The 22,409-nt window shown below is 35.3% G+C and overlaps 4 protein-coding genes across 6 annotated transcripts; 3 read left to right on the forward strand and 1 right to left on the reverse strand.

The window, feature by feature from the left end:
* Nucleotides 1-629: 629 nt before the first annotated feature.
* LOC116146424 (poly(rC)-binding protein 4-like) lies at nt 630-6,136 on the forward strand. Its single transcript, XM_031431821.1, has 10 exons — nt 630-686; nt 780-1,139; nt 1,328-1,429; nt 1,628-1,849; nt 2,018-2,076; nt 2,184-2,275; nt 2,395-2,507; nt 2,624-2,686; nt 5,743-5,819; nt 5,907-6,136. The coding sequence occupies exons 1-10, from the start codon at nt 630-632 to the stop codon at nt 5,917-5,919; spliced, it is 1,158 nt and encodes a 385-aa protein (XP_031287681.1). The 3' UTR covers nt 5,920-6,136.
* A 35-nt stretch (nt 6,137-6,171) lies between these two features.
* LOC116146507 (putative uncharacterized protein DDB_G0270496) lies at nt 6,172-9,999 on the reverse strand. Of its 2 annotated transcripts, none has more exons than XM_031431924.1 (14): nt 9,880-9,999; nt 9,224-9,321; nt 8,937-9,115; nt 8,727-8,799; nt 8,534-8,608; nt 8,327-8,437; nt 8,123-8,165; nt 7,754-7,850; nt 7,296-7,398; nt 7,119-7,214; nt 6,976-7,005; nt 6,723-6,822; nt 6,525-6,609; nt 6,172-6,432 (listed from the first exon to the last, which is right to left on the reverse strand). In XM_031431924.1, exons 2-14 carry the CDS (start codon nt 9,311-9,313, stop codon nt 6,309-6,311), a joined length of 1,206 nt encoding a protein of 401 aa, XP_031287784.1. In that variant the 5' UTR covers nt 9,314-9,321; nt 9,880-9,999; the 3' UTR covers nt 6,172-6,308. The 2 variants fall into 2 exon arrangements, with proteins under 2 accessions (XP_031287784.1, XP_031287783.1); XM_031431923.1 differs by having other exon boundaries at nt 9,212-9,321.
* Nucleotides 10,000-16,209: 6,210 nt separating this feature from the next.
* LOC116146403 (homeobox-leucine zipper protein HAT3) lies at nt 16,210-19,020 on the forward strand. The gene is made up of 4 exons (XM_031431806.1): nt 16,210-16,650; nt 17,027-17,331; nt 17,423-17,502; nt 17,829-19,020. Exons 1-4 carry the CDS (start codon nt 16,494-16,496, stop codon nt 18,166-18,168), a joined length of 882 nt encoding a protein of 293 aa, XP_031287666.1. The 5' UTR covers nt 16,210-16,493; the 3' UTR covers nt 18,169-19,020.
* Nucleotides 19,021-19,461: 441 nt separating this feature from the next.
* LOC116146402 lies at nt 19,462-21,987 on the forward strand. Of its 2 annotated transcripts, XM_031431805.1 has the most exons (2): nt 19,462-20,821; nt 20,984-21,987. In XM_031431805.1, exons 1-2 carry the CDS (start codon nt 19,609-19,611, stop codon nt 21,754-21,756), a joined length of 1,986 nt encoding a protein of 661 aa, XP_031287665.1. In that variant the 5' UTR covers nt 19,462-19,608; the 3' UTR covers nt 21,757-21,987. The 2 variants fall into 2 exon arrangements, with proteins under 2 accessions (XP_031287665.1, XP_031287664.1); XM_031431804.1 differs by having other exon boundaries at nt 19,463-21,987.
* The last annotated feature ends 422 nt before the right edge of the window (nt 21,988-22,409 follow it).

Below are 22,409 nucleotides of genomic sequence, written 5' to 3' on the forward strand. Positions count from 1 at the left end.
TTTGATTTTTGATGCATAATGCTAGTTGACCATATTCACCTTTACTTATAACGAACTTTTAATCATCTTGCCCTTGTTCACAATAAAATTTACTAATAAATGTATAATGTGGATAGTAAAGTTGTATTTTGAAACATTTTAAGTGAGAAAGTGTCATTACGCCATTATTTGGATGGAAAAAAGTCGTTTACTCTATATTTATTATCTTTGTATTATGATATTTCATTATTTATCAGTTATATATAGGGGTGGCAGAAAAATAGGGTACAACCGAAACCGGCGAATATTCAAGGTTCTGGTTCTAAAAAATGGGAATTGATATTGTGCGGTTCCAGTTCCACCACTGAATAAATTGAAATCGGAACCAAGAATCGAAATCAGAATCGAGACATGGGTAGGAATCGGGCTTGAATTATAATTTTTATAAAGTTTTGGGGTGTATTTGTAATTTTTTAAGGTGTATTTGTTATTTTTGTGAATAATAGGGGTAATGTAATTTTCTCAGACACCCATAACCGAAACCGATACCAGACCTTGAAGGCTTTTAGGAACCGAAATTAATCGATTCCGATTCCAAACCCTAGGAACTGACCGATTCTAAACCCTAGGAACCGACCGATTCTAATTCCATGGGATTTGGGCAGGTACCTAGATCCCGCCCAACCCTAGCTTATGTAGTAGATGAGGTGCGTCCTAACCGGTAATTGGGTTTAATAATTGAACGTTTCATAAAAATTAAATTTGAAAGGTCAATAAAGTAATTTCATGAGTTGTGATAGGCTGTAGATTTTGAATTAGCTGATAAGTTGATTAGTTGCGTGTTACTGCCAAGGTCTTTTACCTCTCAACCTATGGCCGATCAAGGCGAAATTCCAGTAAACCCCACAGAACCCACCGCAATCGTCGCCGTCTCCGGCACCGAATCCGTAACACAGCTTGATGTCTCCGGAAAGCGCCGCCGTGAAGATGGGGAGTGCGAAGAGCCAGGTTCGAAACGGAGAGCTAAAGCACAGGATGTGTTGTTTCGAATAGTGGTGCCTTCAAGGCAGATCGGAAAGGTCATTGGCAAAGAAGGACATAGAATCCAGAAGATTCGAGAAGAAACCAAGGCCACTATAAAAATCGCTGATGCTATTGCAGTAAGTTCTTTTTATTTAATTTAATTTTTTTTTTTATTGTGTTTAATTTAGGGTTTGCTTATCTGCGAAAATTCGCAGCATTTTCAGAAAATCCTGAACCGAAACTCCAATAACGTAATAAGAGACCGACTGTGTTAACTTGAAATTTAATAAGTGAATAACGTGTTTTATAATAATTTGTTGAACAGCGACATGAAGAGCGAGTGATTATTATAAGTTCTAAAGATAGTGATAACGTGGTTTCTGATGCTGAAAATGCGCTCCAACAAATAGCCACTTTGATTCTAAAGGTAATTTTATGCTCTACATTTCAAGAATTCGTTTTAGAAATCTGTATTTACTTAAATTGGAAATGCGATTTACAAGTTGCCATAGGCTAAAGAAACTACTGCTGTGAAGTGTCTTTATTCGTCCAGGCATAATTTCTATGGGCCTGAAAATATTGTGAGCAGATTAATGGGATATTTGTTTCATATTGTAAATAACAGGAAGATGATAGCAATGCAGAGGCTTCAAAAGTAACTGCAGGGCATGTGGCTGCTAACACTATAAGACTTTTGATTGCTGGGTCACAAGCGGGTTGTCTAATTGGGATGTCTGGTCAAAACATTGAGAAATTGAGGAATTCTTCAGGTGCCACAATTGTGATTCTTGCACCAAATCAATTACCTTTATGTGCATCTGCTCATGAATCTGATCGAGTTGTACAGGTGAGATTTCTTGTGTTCAATTTTATTCACTTGCTGTCACTTTATACTACATTATTTTCCGCTCACATGCAAGAATCATATACAATCAATTCATAAAATCCCTTCTGTATTGCTTTTTCTTTTCTTTCTTGTGTTGCTGAATAATGGTAACATATTTGTTAAACTCAGATATCAGGTGATATTCCTGCAGTGTTAAAGGCATTGGTAGAGATTGGTTATCAGCTCAGGTCTTCCGTTGAACTTTGACATTACTTGGTTTTCCCAACCTGGTATTTTTTAATGCTCTAGGAAAGGATAAATACGTATAATTATTCTTCATTTTCATTATTTTTAGGGAAAACCCACCCCGACAAGTGATATCCATCAGCCCAACATACAATTATGGTGCAGTAAGACCAGCACAACCATTTGTGGATCCTACTTCAGGTTATTCCATGCTTCTCAAATCGAATACTTGTAATTTTGAACTGCTACATTTTGCAGCTTTATCAAGTTTTAATATTTTTCTTATAACCACATCATCTTTAGGACAACCAATCTTGCAGCTGATTATGTAACATTCGAGATGATGATTTCGGAAACATTGGTCGGTGGGTTGATTGGAAGGTGTGGCACCAACATATCGAGGATCAGAAATGAATCTGGAGCAATGATTAAGGTAGGCAAATCTTTGATTATCAAGCACTATTACATTTGACTTTTGTTAATATTGCTCTTAATTCATTTATTTTCCTTGCATTTCTTATATGCTTCTTTGATCTTCTTTCTTTACAGGTATATGGTGGAAAAGGTGAACAGAAACACAGGCATATTCAATTTGGTGGTAGTGCTCAACAGGTAAATCCATTATTTTCTTTTATATAGAAGAAAATATGATCTTCATGTACCACTTGTTATGCAACGGAAACATAAACTCTAATGCTAGCTATTGAAATATAATAATGACAACTACTAAAGCAGAAATAAATACAAAAATAAAGAATATCAGGAATTAACAAGGTTCGGTATTGTAACCTACGTCCTCGGGCACTGTATCTCCAAAGAATATTGTAAACTTTTGGGCAATACTACAAAAACTCAAACTATATGGGTATAAAAAAAATTACCTAAAACAAAGGGGAAATACAACAAAACTTTTTAACTAAAGGGTCCTTGATAAAAGAATCCTATATAAGAGGGTGTAAAAGAAACACTGTTTGGGATGCATAAAATTATGGCTTGGGTCCTTATATATAGGCCTCAAAAGTTGCTCCATTTTCATTCTTAACCAATGTGAGACTTACTAACCTTGGCTAATTTTATATAGGTCCCTAAATCTTTCTCCATGTTCATTCCTACCCGATGTGAGATTTTGCTAATGAGTCATTTTTCCAATAAATCTACACCTTGGCGAATTAGCAACTCTTCAAAGTTTTGTACTCTTCTGACAAATTTTGCAACACCATCAAATGCGTCAAATGGCGAAGTCAAGCTTGCATGATGTTGATCAAGTTCAAACAGTGGTTGAACTTGATCATTGTCACTACTTTCATTAACATATCTGCGGGATTCTCAATACTCTCAATCTTCCGTAGGCAATTCTTCCTTCACTAATGATTTCCCACACAAAGTGGTAACAGACATCGATATGCTTGGTGCAAACATGGAATACTAGATTCTTTGCTAAATGAATAGCACTCTGACTATCAGAATAGATAGTGATCTTCTGACTAATCTTTAATTCTTCTAATAGTCCTTGTAACCCAAATAGCTTCCTTTACAGCCTCTGTGATTGCCATATATTCTGCCTCTATGGTAGACAAAGCAACTGTAAACTGTAAAGAAGATTTCCAACTTACTGGAGTTCTAGCAGGTGTAAATACATATCCAGTAATTGACCGACGCGTATCCAGATCACTAGCATAATCAGATTCAACATAGCCAACAGCAAATTGACTAAGATTATCATCTTGCTCAAAAACCAAACCAATGTTTACAGTACCTAAAATGTACCGTTAAATCCATTTCACAGCTTGCCAATGTCCTTTACTAAGATTATGCATATATTTGTTCACAATTCCAACTGTATGTGAAATGTCGAGTCTAGTACACACCATTGCATACATCTAGCTACCTACTGCATTTCAATATGGATTGAGATAATGATGCTCTAAACTTTATATGAGAAGCAAGTGGAGTATTTATAGGATTTGTCTTTTCAGTTATGCCAATACGTTGTAAGACCTTCTTTAGATACTGCTTTTGTATCAATCAAGCCTTGCCATTTCCTTTGCCTCTAATTATCTCCATATCGAGAATCTTCTTGGCTTTTCCAAAATCATTCATCTGAAATTCTTGATTTAGTTAAGCTTTTAACTTCTCAATTTCTTCTACGTTCTTTGAAGCTATCAACTTATCATCAACATATAAGAGTAGATAAATGAGAATATCACCTTGTAGCCTTTGAAAATACACATAGTAGTCAAAATTGCTTCTTGTGTACTTCCGATCCATCATAAACATATGAAAATTTGAAGGTATTGCCAAATTTGTTAGGAAAATACAAGACTTTGAAGGTTTGCTGATTCACCAAGGTGGAGATTTGTTGAAAGAATGACTCATTAGCAAAATTCTACATCGAGTATGAATGAAAATTGAGAAACTTTTAAGGCCTATATATAAGAATCCAAGTCATGGTTTTATACATCCCAAACAGTGTTTTGTTAGATTCCTCTTCTATAGGGTTTTTTCATTAAGGACCTTTTCATTGAAAAGTTTTGTTGTTATTCCCCTTGGTTTTGGGTAATTGTTTTTATGCCTATATAATTTGGGTATTTGTAATATTATCCAAAAGTTTATAATATTCTTTGTAGATAGTAGAGTTTTCTTTTGCAACGCCCGAGGACATAAGTTACAATACCGAATCTCGTTAATTCTTGGTGTTCTTTATTTCTGCTTTAGCAGTTGTTATCAATGTTTTAATAACCAACTCGGCAAAGTTACCGGGTCCTTGTTTGACCAGCTAGTCAAATCAAATGACAAAACTTTAAAATTTGGCAAATACACCCTGGAAATTATGTTAAGCCCCTATAGGTTTGAAATTTAGCAAACAAACCCCAAATACAAATTGGTTGGCGACGGCGACACCTCAAATGCAATCCCAATCGTCCCTTGAGCCCATTCCTCAGAAAATATACCCAATTTCTGGTTGAAATCGATTCGATTTCGTCTGACCGACGTTGACGTCGGCATTCCAGGCCAAATGTCACCGACTTCGGCGTCGACAACCCTCCCCATCACCCCAAAAATACTCCCCTCTTCCTCCCAACCAAAATCCACCTCACCCCACCCCACCCTCATTAGCCTCGCCAATCGTTGGCAAAAGTCGATTGTTTCCATCGCCAGTTTTTTTCGATTTCCGATTGATTCACTCACTGGAAATCAACTTCATTGCCACCATTGCACTCATTGGCACTTTCTCTTCAAAAGTCTCAACATCTTAGCCTTCAATTGTTCGTCGATCATCATCCTAAATTTTAAGGTTTTTGGTGAATAGGAAAAATGTTAACTCGGTCCGGTGAAGCTTCCGAGTCCTGGTTAAACCAGTTAAACTGGCCGGGCCGGGTTAGGTTTTAAAATAGTGGTTGTTATTATTATATTTCGGTAGCTAGTATTAGAGTTTATCCTTTGCATCTTGGTTAATTGATGGAAAGCATTTTTGTTTCCTTGAGTCATGTCTTCTGCCAAATTTCTGCATATCAAATCAAATGTATTAGTGTCTTCATAATTAACAGTTTGAGGTTGCTCTTTTGTTTTTTCATACTGATTAACCAAGAAACCAGTGTTACCAATGGTTATTTGCTGCTCCCTTTATTTTTATTTTTTTGGGGTTTAATATTTACCATGCGTAATAGGTAGCATTGGCAAAGCAGAGAGTTGATGAATACATATATTCCCAGTTGATACAAGAAGCTGGTGCTCAACAGTCGGTGTAAATTTTCATGCCCTGCCTTTAAATCTTTGTGAATTTTCTTAATCAAGGCTGTGCTTCCAAAGTTAATGAGGATAATCTTACCAGTTTGCAGGGATGATGAAGCTTCTTGCTCTCAACTGTTCTTTTTGTCCCATGTATTTTTAAGGATTTATGATACCAAGAAGATGTGCCATATAGATAGGTGGTGTATGCCCCATGTTATGGCAATTGATAGTACTAAATTTCGGGACACTCGACACTTTTCTCTTTCATTGTAGAGGCAGTCTGTTGTATCGATTTGTGTTAAATGATAGGCAAAGATGTTTTATGTTTCATTCTGCCATGTGATAATTGCTAAGTTTACACTTACAAATATGAGAAATTCGTAACATTCCTGCTATATCTTGAATTTTTCTTTCAAAATTACAGGTAAAATCAAAAGAAAAATTGAATTACAAAGAGACTAAGGTACGATATTTCGAGGCACATTACTTGAGCACCGGAATTTTATGCAGCAGCGGGTTTCTGGGTTTTCAACCCAAACAAATTTTCAAATAATTTAGGAGCCATTGGGGGGAGGTCCCTGGGCTGAGGCGCCATGAAATTGACAATCTTTTCATGGACATTATATCTACAAAACCACAGTTGGCAAATCTAATGAACAAATACGTTAAAAGTCATTTAACTTGAGGAATTCCTCCAACATCTAGTTACAGAACTTACCTAATTTTACGGCTCTTTGAGGCCCGCCGATCAACAATTTTTCTCTTCTTAGTTTGCAGTTTTTTAATAGCATAGAATGCCGTCTCTGCGGACAATCAAAAGTGGGAAGATTTAAAATAAGTGGATACTTGGGAAACAAGTGCAAAGTTATTATCAGGGAAAGATCAACCGTAACTAAAACTAAATATGAAAGATTACCTGAGGATGATGGGTCAATTGTCTCAAAAAATTCTTTCAATAATTGTTGATAGAATTCAGAGTCGTCCAAAATTTCAGGGTCACCATCAGCATTTGCTTCCTAATCAGACAGAAAGCACACCTACATGAATTTCATTACCCCTTACACTGTATAGGAAGTTTCACAGAACAATCTCTAATTAAGTGAGGCTGGGTTTGGAGTTGAGATAAAACTCAGTTTGATCAACCCAAGTAAACACACAAGTAATATTACCTCTTCCTTATCGCTCATTCCTTCAGGAACCTGTTTATTGATAAGCAGATTATCAGTAAATGGGATTAAAACTCCCTCATTAAACATATCTCATTTAACAATGCACATGTGAGTATCTGAAGCAGGGGGGTCTATCAACTTACAGCCTCAAATACGCCAACAGTTGACCTTCTCTGTTGCATCTGCTTAATCATTCTACTTGGATCCCTCATATAAGCAGCAACTTGTTCACTAATATTCTGTCATTTGAAAGGGAGAAACAAATGAACCTTATTGTTCCTCTTACATGGGATGAGTGTCAGTTCAGTCAGTGAGCAAACCTGGTTAAAAGCATGCAACTTCCCTTTAATAGCAGCAGCACCAGTTGTCACCTGTGTCTTCCTCTGCCATTTGTCTATTGATTTGTCTCTGAAAGAAGCTATTCTACAATAGCATTAAAGGTTTAAGTTAGTTCAAATTCCTCAGATCAAGATCATATTGTTTTCTCAGAAATTATGTAAGTAGGGATAAAGTGTACACAGCTAAATGACACAAACTTGTAAAACCGCAAAAGCAATTAGAGCACTTTAAGGTACTTGTACAGTAGTTGGGTTGAAATATCCATCTTTCAAACATACATGAGCATTAAGGTGGCATTTTCATTCTTTTTTCTTGAAGAAAAAGAGGCTAGAACAACAGATAAAAGACAAAACTCAAAACCTTGATATTCGTACCCGAGTATCAAATATAACTTTGGTGTCCCTAAAACAGAAGAACATCCAAAAGATAATAGAAATACCTCCTATGCACTTGAGAAACTTGAAACCATTCTTTGTCCTCGGCATTAAAGTTCTTAGAATCTTCTGAACGCATATTAGATGACTGTCCAGAATTACCTTTAAAATAGAACATGGGTTAGGACAAATTAGCCATCAAGATCCATTAGAATATAATTTGATCTGGAAAACATTTACTTATTTAAATGATGGAAATAATAAACAAACAAGAACAATGTGAAAAGAAAATCAGCATACAATAGAACTAATAAAAGTTGTTGATTTGAAGAAATCATTCACAGCACGTTTTCTATCAGTTTCCAGGATCACTATTTATTTAAACACTACCAGACAGAGAAAGCAGATGAGATGTAGAGAAGTCTGAGCCATACCATCTAAGGATTGAGCAATCGATTGATTCTTCTCGAGCAAAGCCTATGACACAAAAATAACAAAACAAAGTAAACAAAGCTACTATGCAACAGCATCATATTAATTTAACCACAAAATGTACCCAACAGCCTCTCAAATGCAACAAACTAAGCACACATCAAATTTAGAGAGGCAAGCAGATGGTCTCTTTACAACAGCCAAACCTCTTGCAGTTCCGATAGAGCATTTAAAGTTTTCTTGGATGATGTAATTAGGTCTGAATATGCCACACTGACTGCTTCGTCTGAATCACAAAATGACGACTTAACTGGCTCCTGCATTAAATCTCTCACATAAAGAACAACCTTACATACACAATTTAGAGCCATAAATCGTAATAAAATTAAAATAGAGTTGGCACTAAAGTAAACCTGTGGTAGTCTATTCGAACTTGAGAAGGCTTTCTGAAGTAAGAATCGGAACTCCAGGGTTTTGTCCCAGAGAGCCTATGCCCATATAAGGATACAAGTTAGACAATTCTTTACTAATAACAAATCACAATAAAATATTTATTACTTATGAGAACTACTTTAAACTTCATGAAACCAAATAAAAACATCATACCTTTTGATTCTTTACTGCTTGACCTTTAAGAATATCTTCATCCTTGTGACTCTTGAGATTCTTCAATACATCCCTGAATTATAACAAATATTATGGAAATTCCATTATACTGTGTACACTGTAAATAAAATCATCCAGTACTAAAATTAGCGATTGATTTCACTTAATCATCAAGTACAACTATACAAGATGCTTCAAGGGCAGTCTTACATTTCCTGTTGCCGAAGTTCCGTGTATTCTTTCTCCAGCTGCTCCATTTCATCATCTTTATGGCTATCATTTTGCTCATCACTGCTATCTTCTTCCTCATATGACCCCTCCTCTTCTTCATCTCCTTCTTCCTCATCATCATCATCATAATCATAATCATATTGTTCCTCCTCATCCACCTAAATCAGAAATTGTCAATCAATTAAAAAAGAGATCAAATGGTAATATCAATAACAATGAAAAAAAAAAAGGAGAAAAGAACAAGCATTCAGAACTTTATTCTTAACTGTCATCTTCTCATTTTCAAGATCACTGAAGTCTTCCAGATCACTGTCACTCTCCATTGTTTTCCTTGCTCTCTTTGAAGACAGGCCCATATTGAACTCTAAAATTCAAAGAAACAAAATATTAATCAAAACATCTTGGATACGCTTATTAACTAAAACCTTGGCCTCTGTTTCGTTTATTAGATTATAGACAAGCAATACGATAATAAGAGATTATAAATCTTCAGACATATTACTGCTAAAGGCAGTCCACTAAACGGAGTTTATTTCAATAGCTCTCTACCATTCCCAAATTTTACTCCGGAACCAAACAGAAGCAATGATTTGGATACAATTCATTAATATAAATTTCATCACCACTGTTATCTTCATGAAAAATACAAAAAAATAAATTGAATTGAATTCACCAATCCTATAATTTTAATAAATTCATTAGGTAGGCCTAAACTCGTAGTAAAGCAAATCATAGTAAAACAAAAAAGAAACGAATTTCGAAAGAAATTGAAATATTCACCTTGTTTTGTTTTTCAGCGTTTTGTTTCGGAAACAACGACAGTAAGAACAGCATTTGAATTGCATAAATCGTGATATTAAAAAATAGCTTCAAAATTTTCTTGAAGGATAACAAAAAATTAAAATAAAGCTAGAGAGCTTACAGAAGCAGAATCGTTCGCGTAGTAATGTAAACTTCAGGAAGCTGCGATTCGGTTGATTCACTTGCCCAGACTCCAGAGTTTGCTTCTCTTCTACTCAGTTAGGGTTTTACATTGGCTAATCCTCTCTTACCATAAACCCTATAAATCAAGTGGGCTTAATTGATCGCCGTTTGGGCTTTCTTGATCTCTGACTTATTCTTTCGGCCCGGTATTTTAGCCGCCTCTGAGCTGGCGGGATCTATTAATTTTGAACTTATTTTAGAACTCTTAAGTTGTGGGCTGTCATAATATAAACATATACAAGCGGTTGGGCTCTCTCCGTGCATGAGCTAATTTTTTGGGTGAGTTCTACCAACGCCATTTATTATGCTATCACAGTCACAACTGGGTTTGGGGTGAGTTCTCGCAATGCCGTTTATCATGTTATTAGAGTCACAGTTAGGTTTTGAGAGTGAGTTTTACCAAACTCGTTTATCATTATATCATAACCACGTTCCTGTCCAAGCCCATTTATCAATTTTTATATTTTTAATTTGAAAAAATTGGAACACTAAGATTAAAATAATTTAATTCTTATGTATACTCTCTACATCTTTCAAAATTGAAATTGCTAACTCATTTTTATGGATTTTCTCTTAAAAAAAAAAAAAAATACTTCGTACAAATATTGCTTGTATTATTTACATCTTCAAAAAAAGTCAAGAATACGACATCATCCATATCACCATTCAATAAATTTATGTCACTTTTGAATTTGTTTCTCTCCACTCTCTTTAAATTAATTGTGGTCGGTAACTAACACGGTGACATCAATACCATGATGATATTATAGACTTTCTCATAAATATTATTACTTCTCACACTTAGTTGGAAATATTATATGATATGGTCAAATATCACATTGCTATTACAGCACATCATCTTTCATCTTAAAGTGGGTTTAGTCTTGCAATCCATGATACATGAATCATACTTTAATATGGATCTTATAAAGTAGGAATACATGATATTGAACCATAAAATCTCTCAAGATATTATAAATAATTGACATTATTAACGTGTTAAATGTAAGATATTTTAAATAATGGAGATTTAATAAAACTTACATAATTAACATGTTAATTGCAATATGAATCGTTGAAATATATTAATCAAATATTAAAAAATTTAGTAAAAAAATTGTATAAAAAAATATTACAAATTGATGGATTTGATTTGATATGATTCGGACAGTTAAAATGGAAGGGAAGATTTGATAAGATATTAGGCGCAAATTCCTGGATAATAATATTTCGATTACGGGGCCAACCATGTGAAACATACATTAAGGGCAATACACACGAAGCTTTAAAATATGCTTATCACCAATCACAACCCCATGTGCACGTGCAATCATGCTCAAATCTAGATTTTCGTATAAAGTGCCTCGCACGTGCAATCACCGGCCTAGGTGAATGTTGGCAAAATTCTCTGAACTCATCAATGGCCGAGGTTGTGGATATCATATTTCATCAGACGGTGGTGAGTGCATCGTACGATGATGAGGTGTTTTTGTTTATGATTAATGAAATGGGTATGAAGCTTCAAAGCAAATGATTGGATTCCTGGATTATTAGTATTGACTGGATTCAAAGTTTGACCGCATGTGCACACACGTGTGCCTTGCTGTAACTTGTTCATGTTAATCGTAACCCATATATATTTGTTTAGGTATGGATGACATGATACACGATTTACAACAATCTATTAGTATAATAATACATTAGAATTACAGGTGCACGGGGGACTTTCTCTCAATATCTGCTTTATTAGCATAATTTAACTAAACGAATGTTTATATACGTCTGACACAATTTGAGGGCACTTAATAAGGTTTTGTTGAATAGGAGGATTACCCCATTTTATAAATCAGTAGACTTGAGTGTGCCTAATCGGTGTGAGACTTTAATACTCTCTCTTACGGTCAAACCCATATGTTGAGTCATACCTATTATTAGAGGTAGCTATCGGCTTTAACTCCTTACCTGCTGGTCAAATGCTTAGCTCAAGTGAACCTGGACTCTGATTCCATAATAGAATTTAAGGTAGGTTTGACTCTTTACTCAATAAGATCTTATTGAATGAGAGGATTACCCCCTCTTATAAATTAGTAGGTTTAAACGTGCCTAATCGATGTGATATTCAAACAAAATTTAAGGAAAAATCAAAATTAAAAATGATATCCTAAGTCTGTATATATATATATATATATATCTATATATATATATATAGATCCTAAGTTGTATCTTGATTTGATTTGACGTGATATTACATTGCTAAGGTTAGCATATAAAATGTGTGATTATGTGATTTATTATACATACTTCTAACCGATGTCACATCATTTGATACCAAATATAACATATAATATATGGTAGTATTTAATTTAATTATTTTACATGTATAAAGAATAATAATAATAATTATCTTTTTTTAATTACAGGATATTCAAACTAGTATATACTTATCTCAATTAATTTTTTGAGATTTATAAACTATCGGTTAGATAAAATTTCAATGATCAATCTTATTAATATCGAAAAACTTGAACTCAAAAATTTATAAAATTTTTTTTTTTTTTTTTTAATCATTAGAACACCTTGTATTTGCCTAAATTAGTAGTGCGAAGAAGGTTTTACAGATTTTTTTTACGTAATACTTTTACTGCATGCAATTTATTAAGAGAAAAAGGTCAACTGTCTGGACCAATTTCGTGCGGATCACATGAGACAAACAGCAATAGATACTGTAGTACGGTCGGGAAGTGGTGCTAGATAAAATTGTCGGAGGAGGATTCATTGTTTTATCGATAAAAATAAATACTAATTCGACATGTAGCAAGCATGGTGGGGACAAGTGGGCACTCTTCAATACTCATCTGGCACACAGTTAGGTGCAGCACTGCAGCTATTCAATTCACTTGAGCATCATTTATATTATCATATTATATACACTTAAAAATTCAACATGAATGATTAAACACGCACGACAATTATTTTACCATCAACAATTTTTTTATTAACATTATTATTTTTCTAGCACAAATTATTGATGTTGTGAATTACACAAATGAAAAATAAAAGATTCATAATAAATTGTGTAAGAGTTTATACGAAACCTGTGATTTTGATGTTGTATCAATTGATGGATAAGAAAACAAATAATAACACAATAATAGATTTTTAAAGTGTTTGCATGTTTGGTGCAAATTCTAATACTCATTTAGATAATTGTCGATTTATTTTGAATATTAGATGAATTATTAAAGAGGTTTTGAATTAATTTTCACGACTACTAATAAAAAATATAATGAGGTGCGTGCAAATAAGTTTGAATAAAAAAAAAAAAAGATAAATTTATGTATGATTATAATAGCAAACTTATAAATAAAGATTACTTAAAAAGAATGACACATGTATAAATACATGCTCCCAAAATTTGTCACACAACACATATAAAAAGGATAATTAATTGGGTCTTATCACAATAGTGCTTCCACATGTTTGCAGGTAATGAGAAACGAGAAATCATTGATACTCATTCTATCACTACCAATTTTTTGATTACTCAACTTAATGATTAAATCATTAAAGTATACGTGAACAACTTGAAAGCTATTAGATTGTTTATTTTATAAGAATAAAAGATTTTAATAATTTTTATTTTGGTAATTTTGAGGCGGTGAGTGGTGATCAAGAGGTACTCAATGATTGGTAAAGAACGGTGTCCAGTAAGCAAGGGGCAATATGATACTCGCGGCTTTGTAAAAGTTGGACCACGTGTCATATTATTTTAAAACATTACACGTAGAACAGCCACATGCTTGTACACGTGAACTCTGACATTTTTTTTATGGGCTTTCCATGTTTTACACCCATCTCCTCACGTGATGCACACTCGCCTTCGTCCCTACTTCAGGGAAGAAAAAAATAATAATAATCGACTTCAATATATTAGACGGATCCTAGAAGTTGTTCAATCGATCATCTCTTTAGCAAATGGACACACTCGTGGGGTGAAACTTAATTATGCAAACCGACAGCTTCCGTCGTTCTCTAATAATTTTTGCAAGGTTCCATGCCCCCCCTCTTATGCCATAATTCGTGTTTAGGTGAATTTGATGATAACGCAAGTTTGGGGAACGCGTGGGGATTGAAAAGCGAGAGGAAGCATGAAATCCTGGGAGATAGAGGATCCAATGATTGTAGAGAAGTTGTTGTCTGGTTGTGAAGAGACAGTGTGACACGCACGAGTGTGATTGTAGGACCACGTGTTACAAGTTGGCCATGCACCACATGGTGGTGCACGTGAAATTCATTTCCCTTCTTCACGTGACCTCCACTCTTCTTTGTCCCTCCATTAACCCATTACTCTACAACATCCTCCTAGGCCCTAGCTATTTAGCTATATCCGGTGCCCAGTTGTAATATGTCTCTTCTAAGGTCAATTGACATTTTCATGTTACAATAATTTTCTTAAATATATTTTAAATAAAAAACTATATATTATATGTGTGTGAATGATTAACGTGAAATATTCTGATACTAGGATATTAAGTAATATTAAAATGATTAACAAACTGGCAAAGAGAAATGATTGATTAATTGGTAGGACTCTCTTGTCGCTGAAATTTGAAAGAGAATCATGTGACAGTCACATTCATAGATTTACATAAGATTTGGTGGATGAGGCATGATGCTGAGTTTCAATGATATAGGTCAAGACCGTCCAGTTCAGTTGCATTCAAAGATTAAGGACCCCACTATATTTAAATCATAGACCCCCTTCTATCATAAATTCGATCAGAGAAATATACATTTAACCTAATTTGATTTGAATTTCGACCGCCTGATTTTTGTGTGATGGAGAAAAAAGTTTGATGTTTTTTTTTTTTTTTTTGGTCAACATCTATTCCCGTTCCCCGATAAGGTACACAGGGAAAACATGTAAGGTAGTTATGACATGTCTTCTTCGTCAATAATGATATTTCCCAATATAAATAAAGAATCTGAAAAAGGTGCTCACAGTAATGGAAAATTATTGCTACAACTTTCCTATTTTATACAAATAAAAAAGTCACCAATCCTTCTACCACTCAATATTCTAATACACTCATTGCTTTTCAGTTGGAAATGGCCAAATTTCCACAAATATTTGTTGTTATCATTATTATTTCTTTTTAACTAAGGTGTTATGCACTAATGAATCTTACAATAATCCATTGCTACAGTCTTGGATAAATTACAGATAAAGATATTATCTTTATCGAAAAATCAAACTTAGGATTGTTAATTAAAGCCATGCAGAGCCCTTTGATTTGCCTTTATTGTTAGACTATACAGTGGATTATTATTTTTCATTTTAAACCTATACTAATTGCAGATATATATGTAATTAATTCATGGTTAGTATGTCATTATTAGATTATTTATTAATGCACTAATTAAAGTAAAATACAAAAACTGTGACAGGATTACAACAAAGAATAGTATTATTCATTTAAGTAGATTTGATTGTTTAAAACTGCAACTCCCATAATCCCCCATTATCTCATAATTGACTGTAAATTTAATGAAGACCCGTTGATTTTGAAATTTTGACCCACAAGTAACTCAAAGAAAATAATTAAATAAAATATTAATTAAAAATTGCCTTGAATACTGAAAAGTGAAGACCAATTGCATGTTTCATTCATTAATGGAGTTTCCCAGAAGAACCTAAATGCTCTTTAATTCGATTACTTATTTCTTCAACAGATATCATCAAGTTCCTCCATTGAGCCCAGAGCCAAAAATCCACGCGCCATCACGATCTCCAGACAACTTATGGATTCAATTATTTACACTCGTGATTTGATGTTGGGTTGCTGGTAAAAAAGGCATGTCATGGGTCCCTCAGTAGTGAACCTCTCCATAATTACGATTGGGTCCCACATAAAATGGGTGGCACATGATTTACTATCATGATCTGATGATTTCCAGCGCGTGGCCTCGTGCGTATTGGATACAGTAGCCTTTATATGGTTGTTGGTCAATAGTCAACGAGCAAGAAAGCCGCTTTTTAAGGGAAGTTAATAAAAACCTATACAACACTTAACTGTGGTTGAAAGGGTTTTACTTACATTAAAAGAACTCAGATGCAATGTGTTTTAACCAAGGTTAAATACAAAGTAACCATGATTATTGTGATTTTAAGTTTAAACCAAGGTTAAGTCATGCACGCTAAGTAAGCCTATAACAACGCACATATCATCATTGAGCCAATAGGGCCACTGAGGCACTGACACAAAAGTATAATTAAATTTCTCTCTCTATATCTTTATATATAGTCCCATCCCATCCTTTCACTGTACTGCATAAAGCAAAACGCTGTGACATCTCTGGCTGCCAAACTCAGCTATTTTCTAGCCTACTTTTTTCCACCTCTGCCATTTTTGCTTTCTCAGAGTCCAAACACTAGGGCATTTAGAGCAAAAACCCAGATAAAGGAAGGGGAAAGAGAGTACTTTGTAGGTTAATTTCTTTAGAAAGAGAGACAAGGCAAGGCTGTTTGGTGTTTTCAGAGAGAAAGTGAAGATGGGTGAGAAAGATGATGGTTTGGGGTTGAGTCTTAGCTTGGGATGTGCAACGACTCAGCCTTCCTTTAAGTTGAATCTTATGCCTATGCCTTCTCATCATAACATGCAGATTCATCACCAGAAAACTTCCTGGAACGAGCTATTTCATTCATCTAGTATGTTCTTCTCCGTCTTCCTCTTCTTGTTTTTTAATTTAATACATACTTTTAGTAAAACTTCTATATCCTTTGCCCGGGAGTAAAAAATGGTTATTTATGAAAACCAACATCACTGTCTTACCAAGTTTTTCCGGGTAGTTTTGCAATATTTGTTCTTCCTGTGCACTTTTTTTTTTTAATTAGTAGATGACATCTTAAGTTAAGAAAGAAATCAAAATTTTGCGCTCAGATCTGTGATCTTAAACGTTTATTTCCCAGGTTTTCTTTCTTTATTAGCTACATGCATTGATTTTTGTAACAAAATTACCTATTAAAAAACACCTGCAGAAAAAATGCTAAAAAATAAGTCTAATCCTAAACGAACTCGTTGCAGATCGAAACTGTGATACTAGATCATTCCTAGGAGGAATAGATGTGAATATTGCACCATCAACGGTGGAGTGCGATGAAGAAAACGGGGTTTCATCTCCAAATAGCACGGTATCTAGCATTAGTGGAAAAAGAAGCGAGAGAGAGCCCATCGGTGATGAGACTGAGGCTGAGAGGGCTTCTTGCTCTCGTGGTAGTGACGACGAAGACGGTGGTGCTGGTGACGCATCAAGAAAGAAACTAAGGTTGTCAAAAGAACAATCCTTATTGCTTGAAGAGACCTTCAAGGAGCATAGCACTCTTAATCCTGTGAGTGGCAATATTTTTTGGGTGGAATATGGTGTTGTTTTTGAAATATGGACTTAAAATTGTTGTTTGGTTGATGTTAATTTTGTTACAGAAGCAAAAGCTGGCTTTGGCAAAGCAGTTGAATCTGAGGCCTAGGCAAGTTGAAGTGTGGTTCCAGAACAGAAGGGCAAGGTTAGTTATTATTGTATTTACTTATGGGTATTCTTGTAATTTAATTAAATTGTCAATTCATCTCCTCCCTCTGTCCCTCAGTCCCTTGTATTTGCATAGACTAGGAAGGAGTTGTCCATTTCAACAAAGAGGATTTTAAGGGATTTTGTTTGTACTTTCGCAGTCCAATGTTTAATGACACTCTTTATGAATTTTGTTGTTATTTTGTCAGTTTCACATGCAACATCCAATATCATGTGGTTATTAGCTTTCAGTTTCAATGCAATAAATATAGGGTGCGTTTTGTATAAAAAAAAATTAAATGGGGTTTTCAAAAATTGGTCCAGGACAAAGCTGAAGCAGACAGAGGTGGATTGTGAATACTTAAAGAGGTGTTGCGAGAATCTAACAGAGGAGAACAGACGATTGCAGAAGGAAGTCCAAGAGCTTAGGGCACTGAAACTCTCCCCACAACTCTACATGCACATGAATCCTCCAACCACTCTCACTATGTGCCCTTCATGTGAGAGAGTTGCTGTGTCCTCATCCTCTGCTGCTCCTGCCCCTAATGGATCCACTCGCCTCCCAATGGGTGGTCCGAACCAGCAAAGGCCAGTGCCCATCAATCCTTGGGCTGCATTGCCAATTCACCATCGTCCTTTTGATGCCCCTGCTTCTCGATCGTAATTGTAGGACATGGAAAGGGGCATTTTGATAAAGGAAATATAAAGGGTTAGAAAGATAAAAAGAATCAATGAATGGTCGTGGGGTAGTAGGATAGGATTTTGTTAAAGTATTAAGTGAAGCCTTCCTTTTTATCTTTTATTGGTGTAAATGGTGGAGGAGGAGGAGGTGATGGAAGGTTGTGTTTATAGTGGGAAGTAGAACGAGTTTGGATTTGGAAGGATATAAACAAGGGAATCTGAATCTTTTATTTATGATATTATCTTTTAGATTTGATGTGGAAAAAGTGGGATTTAGTGGGAATGGAAGGGGACAATACTTGTGATTCTAATGAACCAACGAACAATTATGAGATAAAACAATTTCATCTTGTTCAACTGTATCTTATTGGTGCCTTTTCTTATCTAAAAAGGCTGTCTATTCATGGAGATTATATTCTACCTGTTTGGTTATGTGAATCTTTAATGCATTTGACTGTTTGGTTATTCTCTGTATATTATTATACAATCTTTTCATGTTAAAGAACCACGGGCTGAAAGTAGCAGCAGCCCACGGAGAAAGAACGCAGCAGGTTTACAAAAATTAGGCCCATATACTGTTAGCCCAAAACCCTTAAATATACGCCGAAGGATCAGAAATGGATGCGGAGTACAAAGCCAAATCACAATAAGGCTGCTCATATCGTCATGGAAAAGTCTATGTTGGATTTTGTCTGATGCCGAAGCTTCCAGCATCCACAGCCACAAGGTTTTATCCAATAGGGCCAATTCATTAACTTCATTGATTGATACGAAACTTTAAAATATTAATAGAATGAGTAAGACATGTTGTAAAGGGAAGCATTCATTCAAGTTACGAATTTTCCTTTTTAATAACCCAGCTTTTATATTTAGATGAGTCAATTGAGTGCTTTGTGTCGTTAAAGAAGTCTTTGTTTATGTAATAAGGATACTTACCTGGAATCCCACCAAATGAATAATCAAATTCGTTTTCTCTGGAAAAATACATGATTTATGATGAACGGTTCAAAATAAAGACCATGTTTTCTCAGTTGACATTTTTAGAATTATTGGTTAATTCACGGAAGAGCCATGAGGCAGTGTTCTATGTGTGATGGGGCTCACTAGTCTTGTCTTGTCCGTCGCCGTCCATTCTTTATTTTTTAATTTATCTCACCGTTGCCTTAAAATTTACCTATTTGACAAAAATAGAGAAGAAAATACAAGGGGTGAGGGCAATTTCGTCAATGAATTCAACGGTCATGCTCATAATTATGTCACTTTTGAATACCCTCTCCCTCCTCCCACTTTTGTCCTCTTTTTCTCCTGTTCCTTAGCTTCAAAGTCTTCCTTTCTTGATCAATCAGATAATCAATCATCGTCTCATCAGTTTCACACCCAAAACAAAACCTAATCTCAAACAGACCTACTCACTTCTTCATCAATGGCTGATCCACAGCACTTGTACGGCAAGACTCGCCTTCCAGCAAACCTTACAAGACAGCCTGTTGGTGTTGGCCAAGCCAAGTCCTTTACTCACTTATTCAGTAAGTTTCTTTTCTTTGCTCTCTTTCTTGTTGCTATTCCATTCTTCCCTTCTCAAGCTCCTGAATTTATCAACCAAACTATACTCACCAAGTTTTGGGACCTTTTTCACCTTCTCTTTATTGGTCTTGCTGTGTCTTATGGCTTGTTTTGTCGCCGGAATGTTGATATGGATTTTGAAACTCACTCTAGTAATGATGATCCACAGTCATATGTGTCTAGTGTTCTTCATGTTTCATCTATTTTTGGAGATGATTCTGATAATTCATATGGGTATGGTGACAAGAATGTGTACCAAACTGGGTATTCTGATAACTATAAAGAGGAATTTGCTGTGAATAGTGAACAAACCAAACCTGGATCTTTAAATAGTGAGAATAATGTAAGTCAAGCATGGAGTTCTCAGTACTATAGGGGTGAATCGATGGTTGTAATAGATCAACCAAATCATGTATTGAATGAATATGGTGAATCTGGATTGATAATAGGTCATAAACCGTTGGGTTTACCAATTAGGAGTCTGAGATCAAGTAACCAAGGTAGTCCTGAGATTAGTAATGGAAGTGAATCTAATTCAATTTCGACGGATTTATCAAACAGTCCTTCTAATCATGTGGTTATCAATGAAAACTTTGGTCACTTGGGTCCTTTGAACTTGGAGAATAAGTTCAATGAAACTGCTGGTTTATCTTCATCAATTCCGTGGCGTTCCAGATCTGGGAGAATGGAAACCAGAGGAGATGCAGATATTTCTACTCACGCTTCACACTTTAGGCCTCTCTCCGTTGATGAAACTCAGTTTGAATCCCTGAAATCACAGTCCTTTTGGTCCAGTGATTCTTACTCTTCCCAACCCTGTTCAGTATCCAATTCGCCAAATAGGCTCTCTTCCTCAGGCACTCTTTCTTCAGAGTTGGAAAACTTGAAAATGGATATCCGGAACTCTTATCCTCCAACTTCCATGCCCACAAACGGTAAGACTTCATTGAATGCATTACGTATTCGAAGATACACTGATGGTTCTTTGTTTGGGAAGAATGCACGAAAAAGCTCTAAAGATAATTTGAAGGATAGGAGTGGAGGCAAAAGAGAGTATCCATTAGGCCTTAAAGATGATTTGAAGGATAGGAGTGGAAGCAAAAGAGAGGATTCATTACGCCTTAAAGATGATTTGAAGGATAGGAGTGGAAGCAAAAGAGAGGATTTGTTACGCCTTAAAGATGATCTGAAGGACAGGAGTGGAAGCAAAAGAGAGGAGTTGTTACGCCTTAAAGATGATTTGAAGGATAGGAGTGGAAGCAAAAGAGAGGATTTGTTACGCCTTAAAGATGATCTGAAGGATAGGAGTGAAAGTAAAAGAGATGATTCATTAGGCCTTAAAGATGATCTGAAGGATAGGAGTGAAAGCAAAAGAGAGGATGCATTAGGCCTTAAAGATGATTTAAAGGATAGCAGTGGAAGCAAAAGAGAGTATCTATTAGGCCGTAATCAGTGGAGATCGAGTTCTTTGAAATTGGATGAAAATCCTACAAACCCTGTTAAAGCTTCATCAAGGGGGAAATCTGTTAGGACTATCAGGACTCGTCGATATACAGAAGAGACAATGAGTGTTGGAGAGAGAGATGGGAACCACATCAAAGGTGAGATTGGGAAGGCAGCAAATGACGAAATCGAGGGTGTTCTCAAGGGAAAAAATGAGATGAAAAGTGAAGGCTTTGGTAATCAATCTACTGGTGCTAGAAAGCAGGATCTTGATAACCACTATCCCATGCAAAAACCAACATTCTCAGAGTTTCAAAAGAGAAAAGACAAAGAATCTTCAGAGGATTTCACCGTGGTGTCTAAAGAAGAATCAGAGAGTGAGGTTGAAAATTTTCAATTAAACTCATATCAAGAGGCTGTGAACAAGTGCGCAACTGATGCCGAGTCTGACTCCAACGAGGTTGATAAGAAGGCTGGTGAGTTTATAGCCAGATTTAGAGAGCAGATTAGGCTTCAGAAAATGGCATCAATAGACAGATCAAAAGGGCGTAACTATTTTAGGTGACTATATGCTTATGCTTCTTTATAAATTTCTAACGAAGTGGATAGGTTGATCCTCCAGGTTTCCATACATTTATTTATTTTTATCTCCTTTTGTGATTAGTTATGTTCTCATCTATACTATTAGATGGAAGTTTGTTTCCTCTGCATCCACCAAATCCATAGGAGAACCGAAAATACTTTTCTCAATTCTCCTATGAATCAGATGATGATGCTTTATTTTATTTCTTTTCAAGTATTTTGCATCATTGATCAGCTCAAGACATATTTCAAATGATGTTTTCAGTAAATTATATTTTCGTGCTTGAAATTGAGCAGGGTAAATCTGTTCACTCTCTGCATACAATGGTTCTACTAATTATGCGGTACTTCCATTTGATATTATTTGTTAACTTTCTTGAGAAGCACCTCAATTTTTCCTAGGCAGGCGCAGGTTTGAAGAATTTATGCAGCCTACAAGCCTTAAAATTTGACTTTATATTTTTTCTTCTCACGACTCTTAAATTATTTGATACGCGTTCTTCAATTAAAGAAGAGAATGAATAGCCATACTTACAGCTCCTAATATTGATGAAACATCTTCAAGATCCCAAGCGTTCATGCAAAACAGTTAACCAGATAACAGCTTATTGAAGTCAAGAATCTGCTGAAAAGAAA

This window comes from Pistacia vera, unplaced genomic scaffold (genome assembly GCF_008641045.1).
Source record: "Pistacia vera cultivar Batoury unplaced genomic scaffold, PisVer_v2 Contig478, whole genome shotgun sequence".
In the NCBI taxonomy this organism is placed as follows: domain Eukaryota; kingdom Viridiplantae; phylum Streptophyta; class Magnoliopsida; order Sapindales; family Anacardiaceae; genus Pistacia; species Pistacia vera.